The sequence below is a fragment of the Lutjanus erythropterus genome, chromosome 15 (assembly GCF_056507025.1).
Source record: "Lutjanus erythropterus isolate fLutEry1 chromosome 15, fLutEry1.hap2, whole genome shotgun sequence".
Taxonomy (NCBI): Eukaryota; Metazoa; Chordata; class Actinopteri; order Lutjaniformes; family Lutjanidae; genus Lutjanus; species Lutjanus erythropterus.
The window spans coordinates 14950882-14969646 of record NC_139331.1 but is presented as its reverse complement, the minus strand read 5'-3'; the positions used below and the strand labels follow the sequence as shown (position 1 = coordinate 14969646).

Here is an 18765-nt window from a genome sequence, read left to right as displayed (position 1 = left end):
ACCAATGGCACCCAAGACACACTCACACATTCACACACACACAAAGCTGTCTAACCTAATAAACCTGCAATGTTTTATTAATGTGACACACTGCTTTGGATATTCATTATTGTTCTATTGATGCAACCGGAGCAAAAACACCGATTCATTTGTCAGTGTTTGCCTTTTTTTTTTATTTAGAAATGGTAAATGCCAGTGACATTCGGTTCATTACAGAAACAGCTAATTAGGTGTGTTTTCAAAAGCATGAGAACAATGTTTGCACATTGTTATCTCTCTTTCATTGCTTTCGCTCTGAGTGTGACATTTTTAATCATTGTTATTGAAAACATGGAGTGAGCGCCTTCAGTGTGTGTCATAATAGTAATCACAGGACTGAGTGCATCACCTCTGTGACCATAAACTCTAAAAGCAAATATGTGTTCACCAAATCATTTGAAAAATGACCATCCAAATTTCCAAAGGTGACTCACCATCTCTTAGCTGAATACTTATTATTATTACATAACAATCATGATGAGGTCAAATCACAGAAGCAAACATTCAAAGCATATCAAAATATTTTTATACTGTAAACAGACCAATTTCCAATTTCCAGACCAATTTTTTTTTTGTTAACCAAAACATAGTTAAATCAAATTAGGTAAAACATTTTAACCTAGGTGCCTAAATAAAGCAGTTTTATACAGCATCATGATTGTTGTAAATAACTCATTACCAAATAGTATTCAAACTTCTCCAGTGAAACGATACCTGCAGAGAAACCTTCGGAAAAAGGTATGGAATGAAGTATCTCTGTCACTGTAAGGGTACTAATGGCACTGGTGTCATAATTTTAGAAACAATACCCAGTCCTATATAACATTATTATTACTGTAAGTGTCTTGGTCAAATTAAAGGGATAGTTTGGGAAATTAAACATATTCACTGTGTTGCAGTGAATTAGATATGAAGATTGATATCATTCATGTCTGTATGGTTAAAATGAAGCCAGTAGCTAGTTAGCCTAGCTTAGCTTTGCACTATATGTTGTCCAAACTCTGAAGTTTATTAATTAATAGCTTATATGTAATTTGTTTAGTCTGTATAAAAAGTAAACCATAAATGACCATTCGAAGGCTCTGGTCTCCATATACCAGATTTTGAATGGATGGGGTAATTGTCGCTCATTTTTTAATTTGGCCCACTTTATGTGAGACTGCACAGAATTTTTATCCTTTGTCCCACCTCCCACGCTTTGATTGGGTCTAGTTTTCAAAGGTCAAACCACTGCAGAACAGACACTTAACTAAAATCTGGCTTTTATCCAGTGGCTGTGAAGACAGCAGGGAAGTGAGGGTTTTTGATCAAGTGCACGTTAACTTGTCACCATTTCTGCTCCTCTACGCCCAGCAGGGAAAATTGCAAGTCACCATAAAGTCACAAGATATGCAGATTTAGGCAGAATATGATGGAAACTACCACAAAGAAATGTAAATACAGCTACAACAGAGACTGAATGTCCATCGTCCCTTATGTGCTACTGAATCAATCAGAGGACAAAACATAGACATATTATGAGCCAAGAGTTTTTCAGTATCAAAGTTTTAGACCATCTACCAGCATTGGTAACATGTCCCACATTGTCCCACACAAACATACTGCTTGTCTTATATTTCTATAGATCTGGTCACCCTACAAATCACAGGTTCATAATTGTCTGCCAATTAAAAACAAATTTCACCGATACATTGCCTGAACGATTTGCCAATCACTTTTTAATTCTTCTTTCCCAGAGGAGAAGGGGGAGGTTCAACATTAGCAGGCTAACACTGTTATAATTTTCACTGTTAATATGCCAATTTATTAAGTTTAATCATTTTATCGGGCTAGAAAATAACCCTGCAGATTCCCAATATGTGGTCAATTGATCCTAATAATGTCTATTTGGAAATATGTTCTCGTGTTTTCAGAGCAGTGATCAGGGACCCTCCTGTAGAGCTGCTGGCTGTGTACCAGCGAGACATCTCAGCCGCTAGCAGCCCAACTGAGATGATCGGCTGGTCAAGGTCTGTTATCATCCTGGGAGATCATGATCCGATTAACTGACTGATTAACTTTGCAACTCTTTTGGTGATTTATCGTGTACATTGGAGAAGTTAACCTTCAGGATTTATTTCACCAATCCTATCCAAGAAGGGCTTTGAGGCAGAAATCCTTGAAAGCAAACTTCTCCCAATGGCACATCACTGGCTCTAATGTCCCCACAGCATTTTGATATGTGATATGATATATTTCTTTTGGAAAATAAATGTTGATCCCACAGATGAAATCTGAAGTTGACTTGGGAGTACAAACTGCACAGAGGACAGGATGGGAGGATGATCAGTCAAATCAAATCAAAATTTAATATAGACTGATGTGTTTATTTTAATCCATTTCTATTTATTGAATGTGGGTGATATCTGTACAGATAGAGCCCTGGAGACAGCACTGTTGTTCTGTCCAGAAAAACATGAAACTTCACTTTACACCCAGACAAACTAATGTGGCAGCCACAATTGTTAGATTTGATCTGTGGGACCAATATTTATTTTCCGAAAGGAAGTATCAAAATGCTATGGAGACAAATCACCAGAGAACTGCGATGATCAGTTCATCAGATCATATCATTCACAGAGGATGTTGACCAGCCGATCATCTTAGGAGCTCTCAGCTGTGATGGACAGCTCGTACCTGGTGCTGGCAGCTCCCTCAGACAGCTCCTCGACCACAGCTCTTAAAACTCCAGACCACATTTCCAAACGGGCGTTATTTCAATCAAGAGAGACAAAAGAATGAAGTTCAAATATTTATTTATAATACAAATGATAAATGATGATTAGACTTGACAGGAGGTCTTAGGGATATAGACTCTACAGGGAGATTGTGTAATTGAGAGGCGACTAATTAAATTTTTCCATGAACACAATGCATGTTTTTGGCATTACTGTATTAAGTACAGCAGTGTGTGTGTGCATAGTGAAATGTAACTGAGAGAGGGAGAAAAAAGAAGAAGAGGATGCCATGACCAGGTGTGGGTGACCAAAGTTTCGCAGTGAAGTTGTCTTGTGGCAGTAAATGTACTGTTTGTCCACAAATAAACATTCCAGAGGAAGTTCAAGAAACTCCAGTGTCTTGCCAGTAAAATAAAGTGAGGGCTGCCTACGCTTTGGCTCTGGAGCACACTCTGCTCTGCCTAGTTTATAAAATGTGGTAAAAATATGTATTAATTGCCTTTTTACTGGCCACCAATCTTGTGTTTACATGTGTTTTGTCAAAAAAAAGGGCTTGAAGTCTAAATAAATGCTTTAGGAAGCAGTTAGTCAGATGCAGTAGAGATGCAAGATGCATGGAGCTGGTGCAGACAGCAACGTAAATTAAAATGAGTGCACTTCTGTTGTAGGAGAACCCCGGGGGTTAGAGCAAAAAATTACAATAGCCTGTAGTGGCTCTTTCAGTATTGAACCCCCCAATTATTCCTATGAGAAAGATTTTTAGCTGTATTAAAAATGATTGGTAACTGGTTCAGGCGGGATATTGGTCAAATTCCTTTATGTTTGAAAGAAAAGTATACACCTCTGATTGGCAAAGATTAAAAAATGACAGCTACCACACCCCTTTCAAAGTGGCCGGTCTACAGAGACACAAACCTGCTATTTCTTGGCTGAGAGCAATGACTTCCTAAAGCATTGCTGTCAGAGTGAGGCTCCCAGGCAAACAGCAGAGTCTCAGCAAGTCGCTGCTCTTGGCCAAGAAATAGTCCCCCATTGCTGTATACATTACCATTTTAATAATGTGGTGAGAAGCACTTAGCTTTCCTATTGTACGATGTGTCCTGTTGCTGTTTATGTGTTTCTGGACATAAAGATGTGTGTTACGCTGCCACATTCACATATCACACACTGACTGAATGAGTCCCTCTCTGGATTCTTTCCTCTCCCTCCCTTTATCCCCCCGACAGCACATGAAGCTGCTCGTGCTCATATCTCATGTCTTGGAGAATGATATTCAGTTTACTGAGATATCTCTGTTACACAGGCGCCATCGTCAGAGTGGACTTATTGCAGAAATAGATGCATCATGCCCTCGCCCACCCTCCCAACACATCCATCCGCCACCAGGATCACACTTTAGTGTGAAGCAACAGCTGACAGCACAGAGACACAGCGAGCAGCCAACTAGTTATTGTGGAGTGTAGCTGTGAGATAGAGGTCACTGTTGCCAGGGGGTTGAGAGATGGAGGGAAAGGAAATGTTCTGGCAGTAAATTACATGCTGGATTCACATATTCCATCAGAGGCCTCCACATGAGACGGATGTCATATATCAACAATATAGCTTATTAACCTTCTGACCTACATACATGAAATGCGTCAAAGCGCCCTGTTCAGCATTGTAGCTATATCATGTTTTATTTGTGCTGTCTGTTTTGATATAGTCTGTTTACTCATAGTATACTTTGCAGTTCTGCACTCTTAGGAATAAAGGTGTTATCTAGCTTGTCCCCACGGGAGAACCTGTTTTGTTTCCAGGTAGAGCTTTTTTATAGGGGTTCCACTTGGAACCCTTTCAAAGAGTTCTGTTTAGAAGCCTGCATAAAGGGTTGTACCTCGAACCGTCTGTGAAAGGTTCCGCCCAGAATCCCCTGAGATAGGTCCTACAGAGAACCTTGCTATGATGTAATGGTTCCACCCAGAATCCTCTCTGGGTGTCCAATCCAGAAACTGCATCATTCATATTCCAAGAGTTTTATCTAGAACACACAGGAGGTTGTACCAGTTTTTGTTTATCACACAAATGAGTGTTTTATCAAGAACCCTTTTATATTCCAAGGTTTTATCTAGAACACTCTTGCGGGTTCCATTGAGAACCTTTTTATATTCCACGGATTTTATCAAGAAAACAGACTGGGGTTCTACAAAGCAATCTTTTACATTATGATACAAAGAACCCTTGACGGACCCTTGATGAAAGAGTTCTTCAGGGGTTTCAACAATCCTTGAAGAACTCTTTCTTCTAAAAAGGTTAATTTGGATAAAATGGATTCTTAATGAAACCTTTAGTCTTACAGAGAACCTTTGACAAATTCTTTCTTCATAGAAGGGTTCTTCAGAAGCAAATGGTTCTGGGTAGGACCTCAGAAACCCTTATTTTTAAGAGTGTAGGTCTTCTAACAGTACATCAATCCCACACTTCATGCATCAGTGTGGAAGTATCTCAGACACTGTATCTCATGTTAAACTGTTCATTATCTAAATGTTTTTTCATCTGAGGCTTTTATTTAAACATGGTTAGCAGTGATATTTTTAAAAAAAACTTCGCTCTTCGCGTGAGCAGACAAACATTTAATCTGGTTGGAGAATGTCTAAAGAGCCGGGGAAATAGATTCAACTCTTATTGCTTCCTTTTCATGTGGAGGTGGCTCTACCTTTTTTAGGATTTGCTTTTAAACTCTGGCTTCTGAAGAAAGAGGCTTGAAGGTGAGGTCCTTCACAGGGCAGACGGCCAAGTAATAACTTCTCTAATCGCTCTGCCTCATGCCCATATTTCTACCAAAAAAATTCCCCACAAAGAGAGCCAGTCACCCTTATTTGGAATAAGTGCAGGAGACAGCTGCTATACAGTATCATCACCTCATTAACCCCGCATCTGGATAGCAGCAAATTAGACGTTTTTACAAGCTCTCGACCCTCCTTTTCCCTCCTTTTGTTTCGGTTTCTATCAGACCATGGCCCCATCTCTGTCCCCCGCTGTCTGTCATTGTCCCCTCGGCGCAAAATAAAAGCAAATTGCTTATCTTTGACATAACAGGGCTGTTTTTACTCATGAAAGACGTTGCACAAATGTCATTCAGGTCAGCGGCTCCCGCTGGTAATCAAGCTGGGACAGTGATTAGGTGAAATTAATCGTGGGCCTCAGTCGCTCGTGGCTGACAGCCTGGGAGCCCGATAGGTGTTCTCTTCCCAGGTGACTTCAGCAGATCAGGCAGAGAGAGTGAAAGACATCAAAGCCAAGGAAAAAAATAGAGAAAAACTCTAGATTAACACCCAAGAGACGGCCCCGTGTGTGTGTGCGCGTCTCTACAAGGATGTTGGCGTCTGTGTGTGTGGGTGGGTGTGGGTAGGTGGAGTGAGGTAATGTGTGTGAGTTTTTCATGCAGGTGTCTGCTTTTTTGGGGGGAGGGCGGGGGTTGGGGGACATGAAAGGAAGGAGCTAAGGTTTGATGTGATAATGAAGCACCTTCTTTAATCTTCATCTTCTCTTTTATCCAAACCACTCACTTGTGCCTATTTGTCCAACAAATGTTTTGGTAGGCCTATAAAGTAGAAATGTGCTTTCTGATATTCAAACAGGAATATCAACATCCTCAGGTTTTGTTTTGACATGTTCTCACTTGAGAGGATAAAATGATTAGTGATGAACTGAATGTTATACCCAGAGGTGGGAAACAACAAAGCCCAAATACTTTGTTACTGTACTTAAGTAGAATTTTTAGGTATCTGTACTTTACTTGAGTACTTTTTAGTTTTAATCCATACATTTTAACATGGAAATATGTATTTTCTACATCTTACATTTTCAAAACAGACTTGTTACTTTAGTTTTAATGCATTTGAGGGGAATCATTGGTTATTTTTATCTTGTATCATTGCATGCCACCGTCCCAACATCAAGACCGATTTCAACCTAAATGGATGGGACAATAAGACGTAGAAAAGATGATTCCTTGATGTATCCATCAGTGCATATCACACATGACATAACAAGACATAAATGGCATAAGAAGGCAAAAAAGACATAACAAGACTTAACAAGATGTACCAAGACAAAAAAAAAAAGATAGACTTTAGGTAGTAGGTGACTTCCTACTTTTATACTTTGAATGCATGCAATGCAACTACTTTGGCTTTAACTCCAGTAAAGAAGTTGAATCAGTAGTTTGAATTTTTATATACATTTTCTTGGCTGCACTTTATTTTATAGTAAACTAATAAGACATAACAAGGCATACTCTTACATGTATGAAACTAGACAAAAACTAGAACTAAAATGTTCTTTATTAAACAGCAGTTATACCCAATTAGACACCATACACCAACAGTACACTAATGATACGTCACAAGCCATAATAACCTAACCTTTGTATCAAATTAGACAAAAACAAGAAATATTAGGTTCTTTATTAGAACTTTATTAGGCTTTAGGGTAATTAGAGACACATAACAACAGAACTGTATTGTAAACTAAAGTGTATTGTTTCCCACTGTTAGATCCAAATTAGACTTAATTAGAAGGTATTTGAGACACATTATAATAGAATTGTACTGTAAACTAAATATAAATATAAATTATATAAATAAAGTCTATAATAGTATAACACAGGGTTTAATACTGCTAATACTCTCTAATTAAAAATATTATTTCAAGTTTTTGTCAAATGTTATATAAAGTACAGTTTGTTATATCTTATTAGTGTACTGTGAAGTAAAGTGTGACTGTATTTTTTTTTTTGCATAGGTATCTGTGCTTCTACCTGAGAAAGAATGTCTGTGCTTTTGCTGCCTTTGATAAACCTGTCTTTTGTTTTCCTCTTGTCTTGTGAGACCTCCTGTGACTCACACATGCAACGCGTCTGGCGTTTGCACACTCGTGTGTCATGCCGCCCCACTACCCCCCCTCCCCCCAACCCCGTGTCTTAATATCAGAGAAACCTCGAGCTTTGAGACTTGTCATGGTTGGTGGGAGTGAGCAGGAGCGATGCTAAGGTTAGCTTGCTGGAGCGTTTAGCTGTACATGGGCAGATTTACCGGCCTGTGAACCCATAAACCTGCAATTACAAACCCTAACAACTCTGGCGCAGGCGGCCTGTACACCGCAGTTTTCCTCTGGGCTCGGGGATTTAAGCTTCACAATCAGTCAAGCGTGACTTCAGAAGCTAATTGCACAAGAGTGACACGCACACACACGAACACACACACACACACACACACACAACATCCTTACGGGAGAAAAGACTGATGGTGGAGGTGGAATTTTGTTTGAAATTCATCAAATTTTAATCCAGTGCGTACATTTCCATATTTCCATATTTATCTCTTGCGCTCCTAGCATACACTTCCTCTCTGCATATCATTCCGGCCCTATTAATAGCTCAAACCGCTCCTTACCTAATGCACAAACATACAGAAACGCACCCTCGCACTCTTGTCACCGCAAGGAAAAAAGAAGACAACCTCCTATCTGGTCCGGTGTTCAAAGACACGTGTTATCCCAAGGTAGATAGCGCTGTCAATGAATCACCCCATTTCTGCCACAGTTGGTAAATTGACTGTTTGAAGCAGGAAACAGATGAGGGGAAAGCTGGGTAGAGTCAGAGATAAGATGTAGGATTCATACTCTCCCCCTCCTCTCTATAATGAATCAGTGTATTTACTTAGAGCAATCTGCTCCTCTAAAATGGCACCTCAATCGCTCTGTCTTCTCCGGAGCGTTGTCACCCCCCTCCCCCTGTTTTTCCCCAACCCCCCAAAGGTAATTGCTCTTACCTGAGACACTGTAATGGATCCTGGATGAAGTATTGACCGCTGCTAGATTTTGATTAAGGGGCTGTAGGGCAGAACATGTCTTTAATGAAACTGAGGAATCAGCATTCTCTGGCTGCTGCGTCGAGGCTGGATGCTGTGCTCCGTGGCCCACAGGCGCCTTGATTAGGACCTGATCCTCAGCAAATCCAGGGGTGGGCCACCGCTACCGAATTAAAAGCGATGAATTCATCCATTAATAGCACCTAAGGCATGTGTAGTTTTTCTCTGGAGGCTTATAATCGTTAAAGATTTGGGTATTCATTTACTGTAAGCTGCTTGCACTCTCGCACTCACATATTCACTCAGCGGTGCTCTCAATCACTCAATCATCCAGCTTGTTGCTCACTCACTGATACACTAACTCACTCATTAATACACTCGTAGAAGTAAGGATCCCAAAAGGGTCTTCTTGAAGTGCTGAGGTTCTCCTGTTTCTTGAAGAGATAGTTCACCCCAAAATGAAAATTATCTGCTCACCATCACGCAGACTAAAGGTTGGGTTTAGTTTTAAGCCTAAATCTTCACTGTAGATCCTTCGCTTGGAGCCACACTTACATGAACATGCAGACCGTCAGACCTGGGTGTGTAGGGTTTGTTACGGGTTCTTTGTAAGACTCAAGGAGTCCATTAAGAACCCTTTTCATCCAAAGAACTTTGCATTTGCAGAAAAAAGACTTCCAGAATTGTTGAAATCACCTCTGTGGGTTCACTTGGAATAAAAATATGTTCTCAACAGAACCCCCTGGGTGTGTTCTTGATAAAACACATGGAACATAAAAAAAAGGTTCTCCATAGAACCCCCTGAGAGGGTGCTAGATAAAACCCTCTGAATATAAAAATGTTTTCCATAGAGCCTCCTGAATATGTTCTAGATAAAACCCTTAGAACATAAAAAAAGATTCTTGGTAGAACCACCTGAGCAGGTTCTAGATAAAACCCGTAGAATACAAAAAAGTTCTCAGTAGGACCCCTGGGTGGGTTCCTCTTGGCACCCACAGAAAAGTTGAAAAGTTCTGCACAGAATTCCAGAGAGCATTCTGGGTGGAAACTTACACAGATGGTTCTAGGTGTAATCCTTTACTTTGGGTTCTAGATAAAACTCTTTGGAAGGGCTCTAACTAATGATCCTTATAAAGGTTCTACCAGGAAACAAAAGGGGTTCTCCTATGGGGACAAGCCTAGGAACCCTTTCTGGTTTTAGGTAGCATCTTTATTTCTCAGAGTGTACACTCAATCACTTCCCCCTTCATATACAAAGGTCAGCCTTTATCAGCTTGAATTTTAACATGAAGGATAACTTGCATTAGATTCTCTCATCCTCTCCCTTAAATTGCCTTTTCGCTCGTGTTAAAAACTGATTGCATCTCGGACGGAGATGAAAGGGAAACAGCTAGCTCCCCACGTTCTTTGAGCGTGCAAATGGACATAATCTAAAAGACGAGTATTAGCATGCTAAAAGACACCACAGCTATGATGAACACCATTTGCCAAGGCTTAATGCGATAGCCGGGTAAGATGATTAACTTTGAATCCATTTAATCAACCACAAGCGCTTTCTCAAATAACCAACTGTCTAGTGTTGGGGTAAAACTTTCTCTCAGATCTGCTGGGAAATGGGGTTAGAGTAACAGATGTGTCAAATCACAGAGTGCCTAAATCGGAGCGGAGGCCAGCCAAACATTATTCTTTGAAGTGACGGACATCAAACATCATTTCGTGCACAGTATTTGTCATCCTCGCTCATGTTTGAAGCTCTCAATGGAGTGTGACTTGGAACACATAGCAGCTCGCTCATTGACTGGGAAGTCAATGTGCCCTTGGGCTGCATCTTATTGACTTAAGTAGTTCAAGCAGAGGGCTTCTCACCTCCGCTCACACATCGACCCCTGTGTGCATGCTGATCGCTGGCTCTCCTAATGCAATGAGAGTTCTGACCCCTTCGGTCACATCTTTAACCACAATGAGGACACGCCATCTTGGGAGATTGTATTTGTGTTTCACGGACTTCTTTATCACGGCTAGGCAAATATATGCGTGAAGGGTGGTCTGTGGTGAAAGATCAACCCAAGAAGTCTTTCACGCATTCGTCGACTCATGGAAAAGTGTTTATTGATGGCTCCCTCATTTGTCTTTGTGCCCTCTATCGCAGACCTTGATGACCCAGTGGTGACGGTGCACCAGAGTATAGGAGAAGCTAAGGAGCAGTTCTACTACGAGAGGACTGTGTTTCTGCGCTGTGTGGCCAATTCCAACCCGCCCGTCCGCTACAGCTGGCACCGCGGGAGAGAGGTCCTGACGCAGGGCTCGGACAAGGGAGTGGAGATCTACGAGCCGTTTTTCACTCAGGTAAGACAGAGGCAACATGATATGGATGAAAGCATCAAATAAGAGAATAGCACACTCAACAAAAAACACTTTTGTTTTTGCTGTCATTTTTTGAACTGAAGTAAAAGTTCTATGATGTTTTCTTTGCACACAAAAGGTTTATTTGTCTCAAATTATGCTCACAAAATCTGTGTTAGTGAGCACTTCTGATTTGCCAAGCTAATCCATCCACCTGACAGGTGTGGAACATGGAGCTGCTGATCAAACAGCGTGATTATGACACAGGTGTCCCAGTGAAAACCAACTGGGATTTCAACGTTGATTTCAAGTTATTTCAATTGGGTGATAATTAGTCTGAATGTCTTTCAGTCATTTTGATCTTTACTTGTACATTGAAGGAGAGACAATATTGATTATTGTGAAGTCATATTTCACTGGTAGATGAAGTATGGGCTGCACAAAGACATAATTTCAATGCATTTAATGTTTCATATAAAATGTGCTAAAAGCAAACTATATAAGCTGTGTGCTGCCGACAAAAAGCTTAGCTTAACATAGTTATGGGGGAAGTTCTTAATGGAAAATAGAGAAGTAGCGCTTCTTGCTATAGTGCAAGCATGCATCACAAGTGCTTAGGCGTATTAGTTAAAGCTTCAACTATGGGATATATGCATCAGGACATTGTAAAAATAGCAACAAAGGCATTTAAAAGAACAGGAAAAGTGGTGGATGAGTGGCTTAAGCACAGGCCTTCTGTCCAGGCAGCAGGGGTTTGAGACCTGCGTCTAGCAAGTTGTTTTTTCAGCCTTTCTTATTGAGGATCAGAAGTGACGATAGGTTATTATTTATACATAGCTGAAGATGAAAATGTCACTTTTTAAACAAAAATCTTGGCAATGTTTGATCAAACTTTTCAAAAAATCTGTAAAAAATCATTCAGTTTTTCACCAGTGACCAATGATTTAACTTGAAAACTTATTATTTCACATAGAGCTACAGGTACCTTTTTTTTTTTCAGAAGCAGAGTTGGGTGGGTCACGATTTTGCCCTCCTGTCAAAAAATGGTATCCCAATAGCCAAATAAATGGCTTTTTCCCAAGATAAACTGCACATTTTAGAGTGTACCAAGATATCAAGATGCTGATCAAACATTGGACCGGTCGCAATAAAAATTCACTCCAAAATGTGCAGTATTAATCTGCAAAAAGACATTTATTGGGCACACCGAGCTATGGCTATTTCACACAGGGCTACAGATACCAATGTTTTTCCCAGGAGGGCAAAGTCATGACCTGCTCTGCTCTGCTTCTGATGGGCTAGTATTGATTGCCATTGTTAGTTTTGTTTTGGTTATATTTAGGCATGACAAGAGATTGGTTAGGGCTATGGTAAGAATATCAGGGTAAACCAATCAGAGGCAGAAGAGGGCAGATCATGACTTTGCCCTCCTTGGAAAAATAATATTTGTATCTGTATCCCTGTGTAAAATAGCTGTACTTCAGTGGGTAAAACCTCACCAGTCTAAGACACATGTGCAATAATCATGTTTAATCAGCATCTCTGGATGCCACACCTGTCAGGATTAACTTGGCAAAGGAAAAGTGCTCACTAACATGGATTTTAACAAATTTGTGAGCGAAATGTGAGAGAAATAAACCTTTTGTGTACGCAGACAGCCTTATATTTTGACTGCAGCTCATGAAAAATGGGAGCAAAAACACAAGTGCTGCATTTATATTCTTCTTGAGTATAGACGCAAAGAAAGATGTATTGTTTCATTCAGGGTCAAGGCTTATAGCTGTTACCAGTCAAACATGAGAGATGAAGACTTTTATTTAAATGGCGCTTTATGTCGGCTGTCATGAAGACATGCACCTTTTGCCCTCCGTCTGTGCACAACAAGCAATGGATAAATAGACTGATACAGAATAGGGAATGTGAAACAACCCTAATATGCCTTTGAAGGCATGGCAAAAGATGTGTTCATCAGGAGCTAAATTTGCTGGAGCGCTTTCAGACAGCGTTCTCCCGTATTAAGAGATGCTCTCTGGACCAGTTACAACTGTGGCACCCTTCTGTGTGTAACCAAAAGAAGGGAAAAAACAGATAACATTTTTAGCAGCAGAGCAGGTTCAGAATTTATTAACATGATCAAGTTCTTCTGACACAATGTGCTCTCACCATGAGACGGGGTTTGTATTACACTATTTGTTTGTAGCTATGACATGAGTTTATTTGCTCAAGAGCTGTTTTTGTTGGTTAATCTAACAGTCGCAATAGTTCGAGTGAAGCAAAAGATTTTTGTTTTGATAACAACAGTCTTATTATTTTTACTAGTAATCAAAAGTCTAAAACATTGTACTGCAGTGTATTGAGCATCATGTTCTACATATATTGTCGGGCCTTAAGCAGATACTAGTAATATGTAAATGATGACCTTTATTAACCTCTTCTGACATTCAGCGAGATGTGCAACAACATGCCGTCACAACACACTCCTGCATTGTCACAACAGAGATGAGTAAGCCACAGTGGCTAATTAATGTAACAACACATCTTGTTACAAAGGTGACATGTTGCAACATGAAATACTGCACCGTGTAAAACAATCATACAGGGATTTTGTGGAATCAAGTAATTTTTTCTTATTAACTAAACATAAATAGACAAGTTTTATTTATTCAAGTCAGTTAAACTTTAAAAATGTATTTTTAGAACTCAGAAACATGAGTTCTTCTAACTTGAAGTCTTTTGACTTGAAATGATGAAATTAATTTACTGTAGAGTCCAGTCAAAGCATTACATCAGGTTTCTAATAAAACATGATCAATATATTGGCAGATTTCTCAGAATGCATTGTTTGAGAGGTAATACCCTCCTGAGACCTCTCTTTTCTATAGTTGGAAGAAAACTTATTTAAACTTCTTAGATAAGTTGTGGTTGCTTGTTATAAAATAATGAAAACACTGTGAACCATGATGAAGGTTGGTATTGAATTTCTTGATTAAAAGTTAATAAATTATAATTTATTTAATGTTACAATACACAGTACATGTTTGTTAGTGTGAGTAGTTGAGTTATTTTAATTTAAATCAACTTAATATCTCAAGATTTCTTAACGTGTTTTTATGTACAACTGAATTACAACCCCAAATGAAAGAAGTTGGGATGTTGTATAAAATAAAAATAAGATAGAGATGATATGACAATGAGACAAGATATTTAATGTTCAAACTGATTAACTTTATTGTTTTTTGTAAATATACGGTTGTTCTGAATTTGGGTGTGTTAGTGCCCATGGCATCGTGGGTAACTGTCACATCTAAGGCCTCACTATTGATGAAAGACATGCAGTACACGTTTTGGAACAACATATTCTGCATTCTGCACGTGTTACAACAGCGTGGCTTCGCAGTAAAAGAGTTGGAGTACTAGACCGCCCTGTCCGCAGTCCAGACCTGTCTCCCATTAAATATGTGTGTAGTACAGTGGAAACCCTGGACAGTTGAGCACTTGAAGTTTTATGTCAAGCAAGAATGGGAAAGAAATTCACACTCAAAACTTCAAACAACCGAGTGTTGTTAAAAGAACAGTTTATGTTCTGATCAGAGGTGGTAAACATGCTCTTGTGCCAACTTTTTTGGAACATGTTGCATGCATCGAATTCAGAATGAGCATATATGAAAAACAATAAAGTTATTCAGTTTGAATATTATATATCTTGTATTTGTAATGTATTCAGTTAAATATAGGTCAAAAAGTTTTAGCAAATCATTGCATTCTGTTTTTGTCTGTTTTACACAAAATCCCAGCATTTATGATTATTGGGGTTTTAATATCAAGTTTATTTGACCAGAAGAATTTATTGGATTTGAATCATTACGAAGTTACCTCAACTTGTCTATTCAAATTCAGCCAACGTAAATTTTAAGGCAGCCCAAACACTAACTTTAAAGTTAAAACAAGTAAGTTTATTTTTAATGTTTAACAATAATATTGCCTTTTATGTACTGGGATAGTTTGTAGCACTGGGATTGTTTTTTTATTTGTGTGTGTGTGTGTCACAACCCCACCTTAAACCCTAATATCCCCCCTTGTTGCGCTATGAGACAGTAAAAGTTGCACTCATTTGCCCTAACCCAGTTTCACATAGTTACAGGCATATTGGGGAATTACAGACACAGAGAGAGATCGGGTTCTCTGCACCAGTTGGATTTTCTTTACAATTTGAAATATTGAGGAGCTTTTGTTCTAAAAGGGATCTTGTGCAGCCAACAAAGACCTGATTGAGATTGTTCTGTCACCAGTAAGAGAATTGTAGGTTTTTGAATTGATTGAGCTGAATGCGATTTGTGTGTTGAATTGGGCAGCAGAGGGAATGTAAATCTATGAGGAGGAGAAAAAGACACGCGAGAGAGGAAAAGAGGCTTAAGAAACAGAGAGGGAGAGGGAAAAAAAAGGAAGTGAAATTGATGTTTGGCCAAATGAAGAAAGATGGCTGGGAAGTAATGGAGTGGGCGAAGAAGGAGGCTGAAGAAGCTGCACAACTGGGCCTCATCAGACACTCTTCCCCTTCTCCGTCCTGCTCTTCATACCTCTTTTCTCCTTCCCTCGCTCCTTCATCCTGCCCTCTATTAAAGCTTTAATTGGGTCTGGAAATTTGAGCACAACCCAAACCCGGAGATTAGCTTTGTGTGAGTCCAACCCCAAATAATTCCTGACTAAACTCCTAGTAATTTACAGCTAATAACATTATTTTTTCAACAATATGTCTGAACTTGCCTGAAACATATTCAGACAATTGAGTTACAAATTCATAACTGACCGAAATCGAGCCCACAGGCTCAAGTTGAGTCCATTAGAGCGCAGCCAGGCCTTCATTCTGGCCGGGCAGATTTGTGAATTAAGTTCGTCTCTTTACCTTCTTCCCTCCATTACTCTTCATTTCGGCTTCATTCCCCAGCACCCTTTTCAGTCTGCGGAATGTTTTTTTTATATTCCCACTGATACTGTAGAAATGCAGTGGTGGCATTTCAAACTCAGGTTCATAATTAAGTGAGGCCCAGAGCTGTGCTTTTATTGTAGAAAACCTGTCCCTTCTGCTGTCTGTTACTTTCTCCTCCACCTCTCGCTCCATAATTCTACCCACAAACTGCCAGAGAATAGCACAATTATCGAAGGTATAATGGAGCCATTTCTCATCTCTCCTCAGATTCACCTTTGTATAGAAGTCGATATGTTTTGATGTTTATGATGCTTTCTTGCGGAGTGATGTTCTGTTCGAGCATGTTGTCTAGATCTTTGAGGATGTAACCATTTAAATACCCAGCCAGTAACATATTATTCATCACCCCACCGAGGCACACACATCACATTTATGTCAATTATGATGTTTTTCTATAGCTCTTTTGTTCAGCTTCCGTACTCATTTTCTTTGCCCCCATGTAGTCAACACATTTTCCATCTTTCCTGCTGATAGCATGAAAAATTCCCCAGTTTTCATCTTTGCTATCATGCATTTTAAAGTAATAGCTTGAATAATTTGAAGCGGGGTTGTATGAGGTATTTATCAATAGTTGGTGTATTACATACAGTGGATGGCGATCGACCTGCCCAGCTTTAGAGAAGCAGAGAGGAGTAACAGCATAAGCAATGTACTACATGGACAGGGTCAGCAGTAAAACCTACTTTGGCCACCTGAAAAAATGTATCTGTTTAAAGGGAAAATTTGGTATAGACATATCCAGTCAGTCTTGATAGTAAATATAGTCAGAAGCAATTAATTCCTTAGTGGGTGTTCTATTGATGAGAAAGTTGAGTTATGCTGCTCACCATGCTGGCAGTGTATTAGGATGCATTGTGCATGAGCTTCTGACTCCTACCCCCACATTGCTGTGTATCACTACCCTATAGCTTATAGCTTTGACTTTGTTTACCAAATCATAGTGCAAGGTGAGAGAAATACTCATCTAGCACAGTGGTTCTCAACATTTTTGAGTTGTACCCCCCCCCCCAGAAACATCAGGCTGATATTCACAACCTCCAACCGCCCCTCCCGCTTCTGCCCAAGGCTGTTCAGGAATTACGATACCAAACTCAGTGAGCTTAACTCTTTCCACGCCAGTGTTTTTTAAAAAAAAAAGTTGCCAGCCAGCACCAGCATTTTTGACAAAATTCTCTGATTTTCAACCCCCACAGAATATTCAGTTCTATGAACATGTACTCTGATATACATGGAGTATATCAGAAGAAAGAACCGATCTTCTAGTTTCAGACGCAAGAAAACGTTTTGTTGTAGCATCATTCATTTAGTTTTCAGCCAAAAAGCTGAGAAAACAGCATTTTTTAAAGCAGAATATCAACATTTTTAGTTTTGATTTTTTTTTAACACTTCATGTTACATGTGTGACATCACCGTCACCTGTGTGACTAAGGTTAGGTGTGTGTGGGTCTCACCCTCAACCAGAAACACTGTCTGAGAGTGCTGGGGCTGGAGTGCTCTCTGCCATGGCTACGGCACAAGTCCCAGGGGCTGCAGTGCGAGCAGCCCCGCTCTGTTCCCAGACACAGAACCTGGGCACAGAGCCCGGATCGTGGTGCTATCTGACCCGGCTGCGGCGTGACTCCCAGGGGCTGCAGTGTGAGCAGCTCCACTCTGTGCTCAGGCTCTGTGGCCGGGTCGCAACGCTCTCTGACCCACAGATCTGCCGCTGAACACCGATGTTTTACTGTTAGATAACACCATCTTCTTCTGCTGCTGCTCATTCCAGCAGTTCTCGTCTTCCTAAAGTGACAATTTTTTTGACAGATGAAGCATCACAGTGCCCCCTATCGCCTGGCAATGAAAATGGCAATTGACAAGATACCTCATCAATGGCAGGGAAGCGTTGTGTCTTAAATGACAAGATATTTCGTCAGTGGTGGGGAAAGAATTAAGGATCACAATGAGGTTGTTCTTAGCCTTGGCCTTTATCTGGCGACCCCCAGAAATTATCTTGCAACTTCCTTGAGGATCTCAACCCCCAGGTTGAGAACCACTGATCTAGCACGCCCCCTGGCAACCCATAAAGCGAAGCTGTAATAGCCTGTAGTTTTTTCCTGCAAACAGATTTTGCAGCAGGAAAACTTAGCTTTGTTGGTCAATACAACACACTGAGTAATTTTGTGCTCCAATTGATTACATTACCATTAACACCGACTGGACATCCACATGAAAAGTGCAGAATTTTCCTTTCAAGTGTATCCTATATTTAGAATATTTTCATCACTTTACCTTGCCATCAGACAATCTTTACCAATGGGAAACCTCTGTTATATAAGACAAATATCATACTCTCCAAATGAACCAAACTGCATAGGCAAAATCAGTCATTTTACCCTGCAGAGCACCAGAGTTGCTCATCCTCTGCTACCTGGATTGGTTAGTTTGTTTGTGTTGTTGTGTGACTTCGGTGTTTTAAAAGTTTAGTTGCCAAAGTCACACAATAGCACAAACTAACTGATCAAGGTAGCGCTAGACCAGGAACTTCATGTTCTGCATGGTAGAATTATTGAGTTTTCTAATGGAGTCTGGTTGGTTTGGAGGGAGTGGAGGAAGCTAAACTTTGTTTTACTGCAGACTCTGTCCACAGCAGTGCATTGCTTAGCTTCCTACACTGGCATTCATACTGCTTCTCCAAACTCGGGGCGTGCAATACAACCCTACTTCAAATAATCCAAACTATCCCTTTAGGTTCATCAAGCTTGTTTTGATTCTGTCTTCCCAAAGATGAGCATTAAATCCCTCAACGAAGACATCAAAACAAAACTAAAAACAAACCTATTTTCACCCAACA

General features: G+C 40.0%; 1 protein-coding gene across 1 annotated transcript in view; it reads left to right on the top strand.

Moving 5' to 3' along the window:
* Positions 1–18765, top strand: part of LOC146314177 (MAM domain-containing glycosylphosphatidylinositol anchor protein 2) — a 254799-nt gene that overhangs the window by 109711 nt on the left and 126323 nt on the right. Inside the window, exon 4 of the mRNA XM_084737373.1 lies at positions 10755–10951. Coding sequence (XP_084593499.1) covers positions 10755–10951 — 197 coding nt within the window. The remainder of the gene's footprint in view (positions 1–10754; positions 10952–18765) is intronic.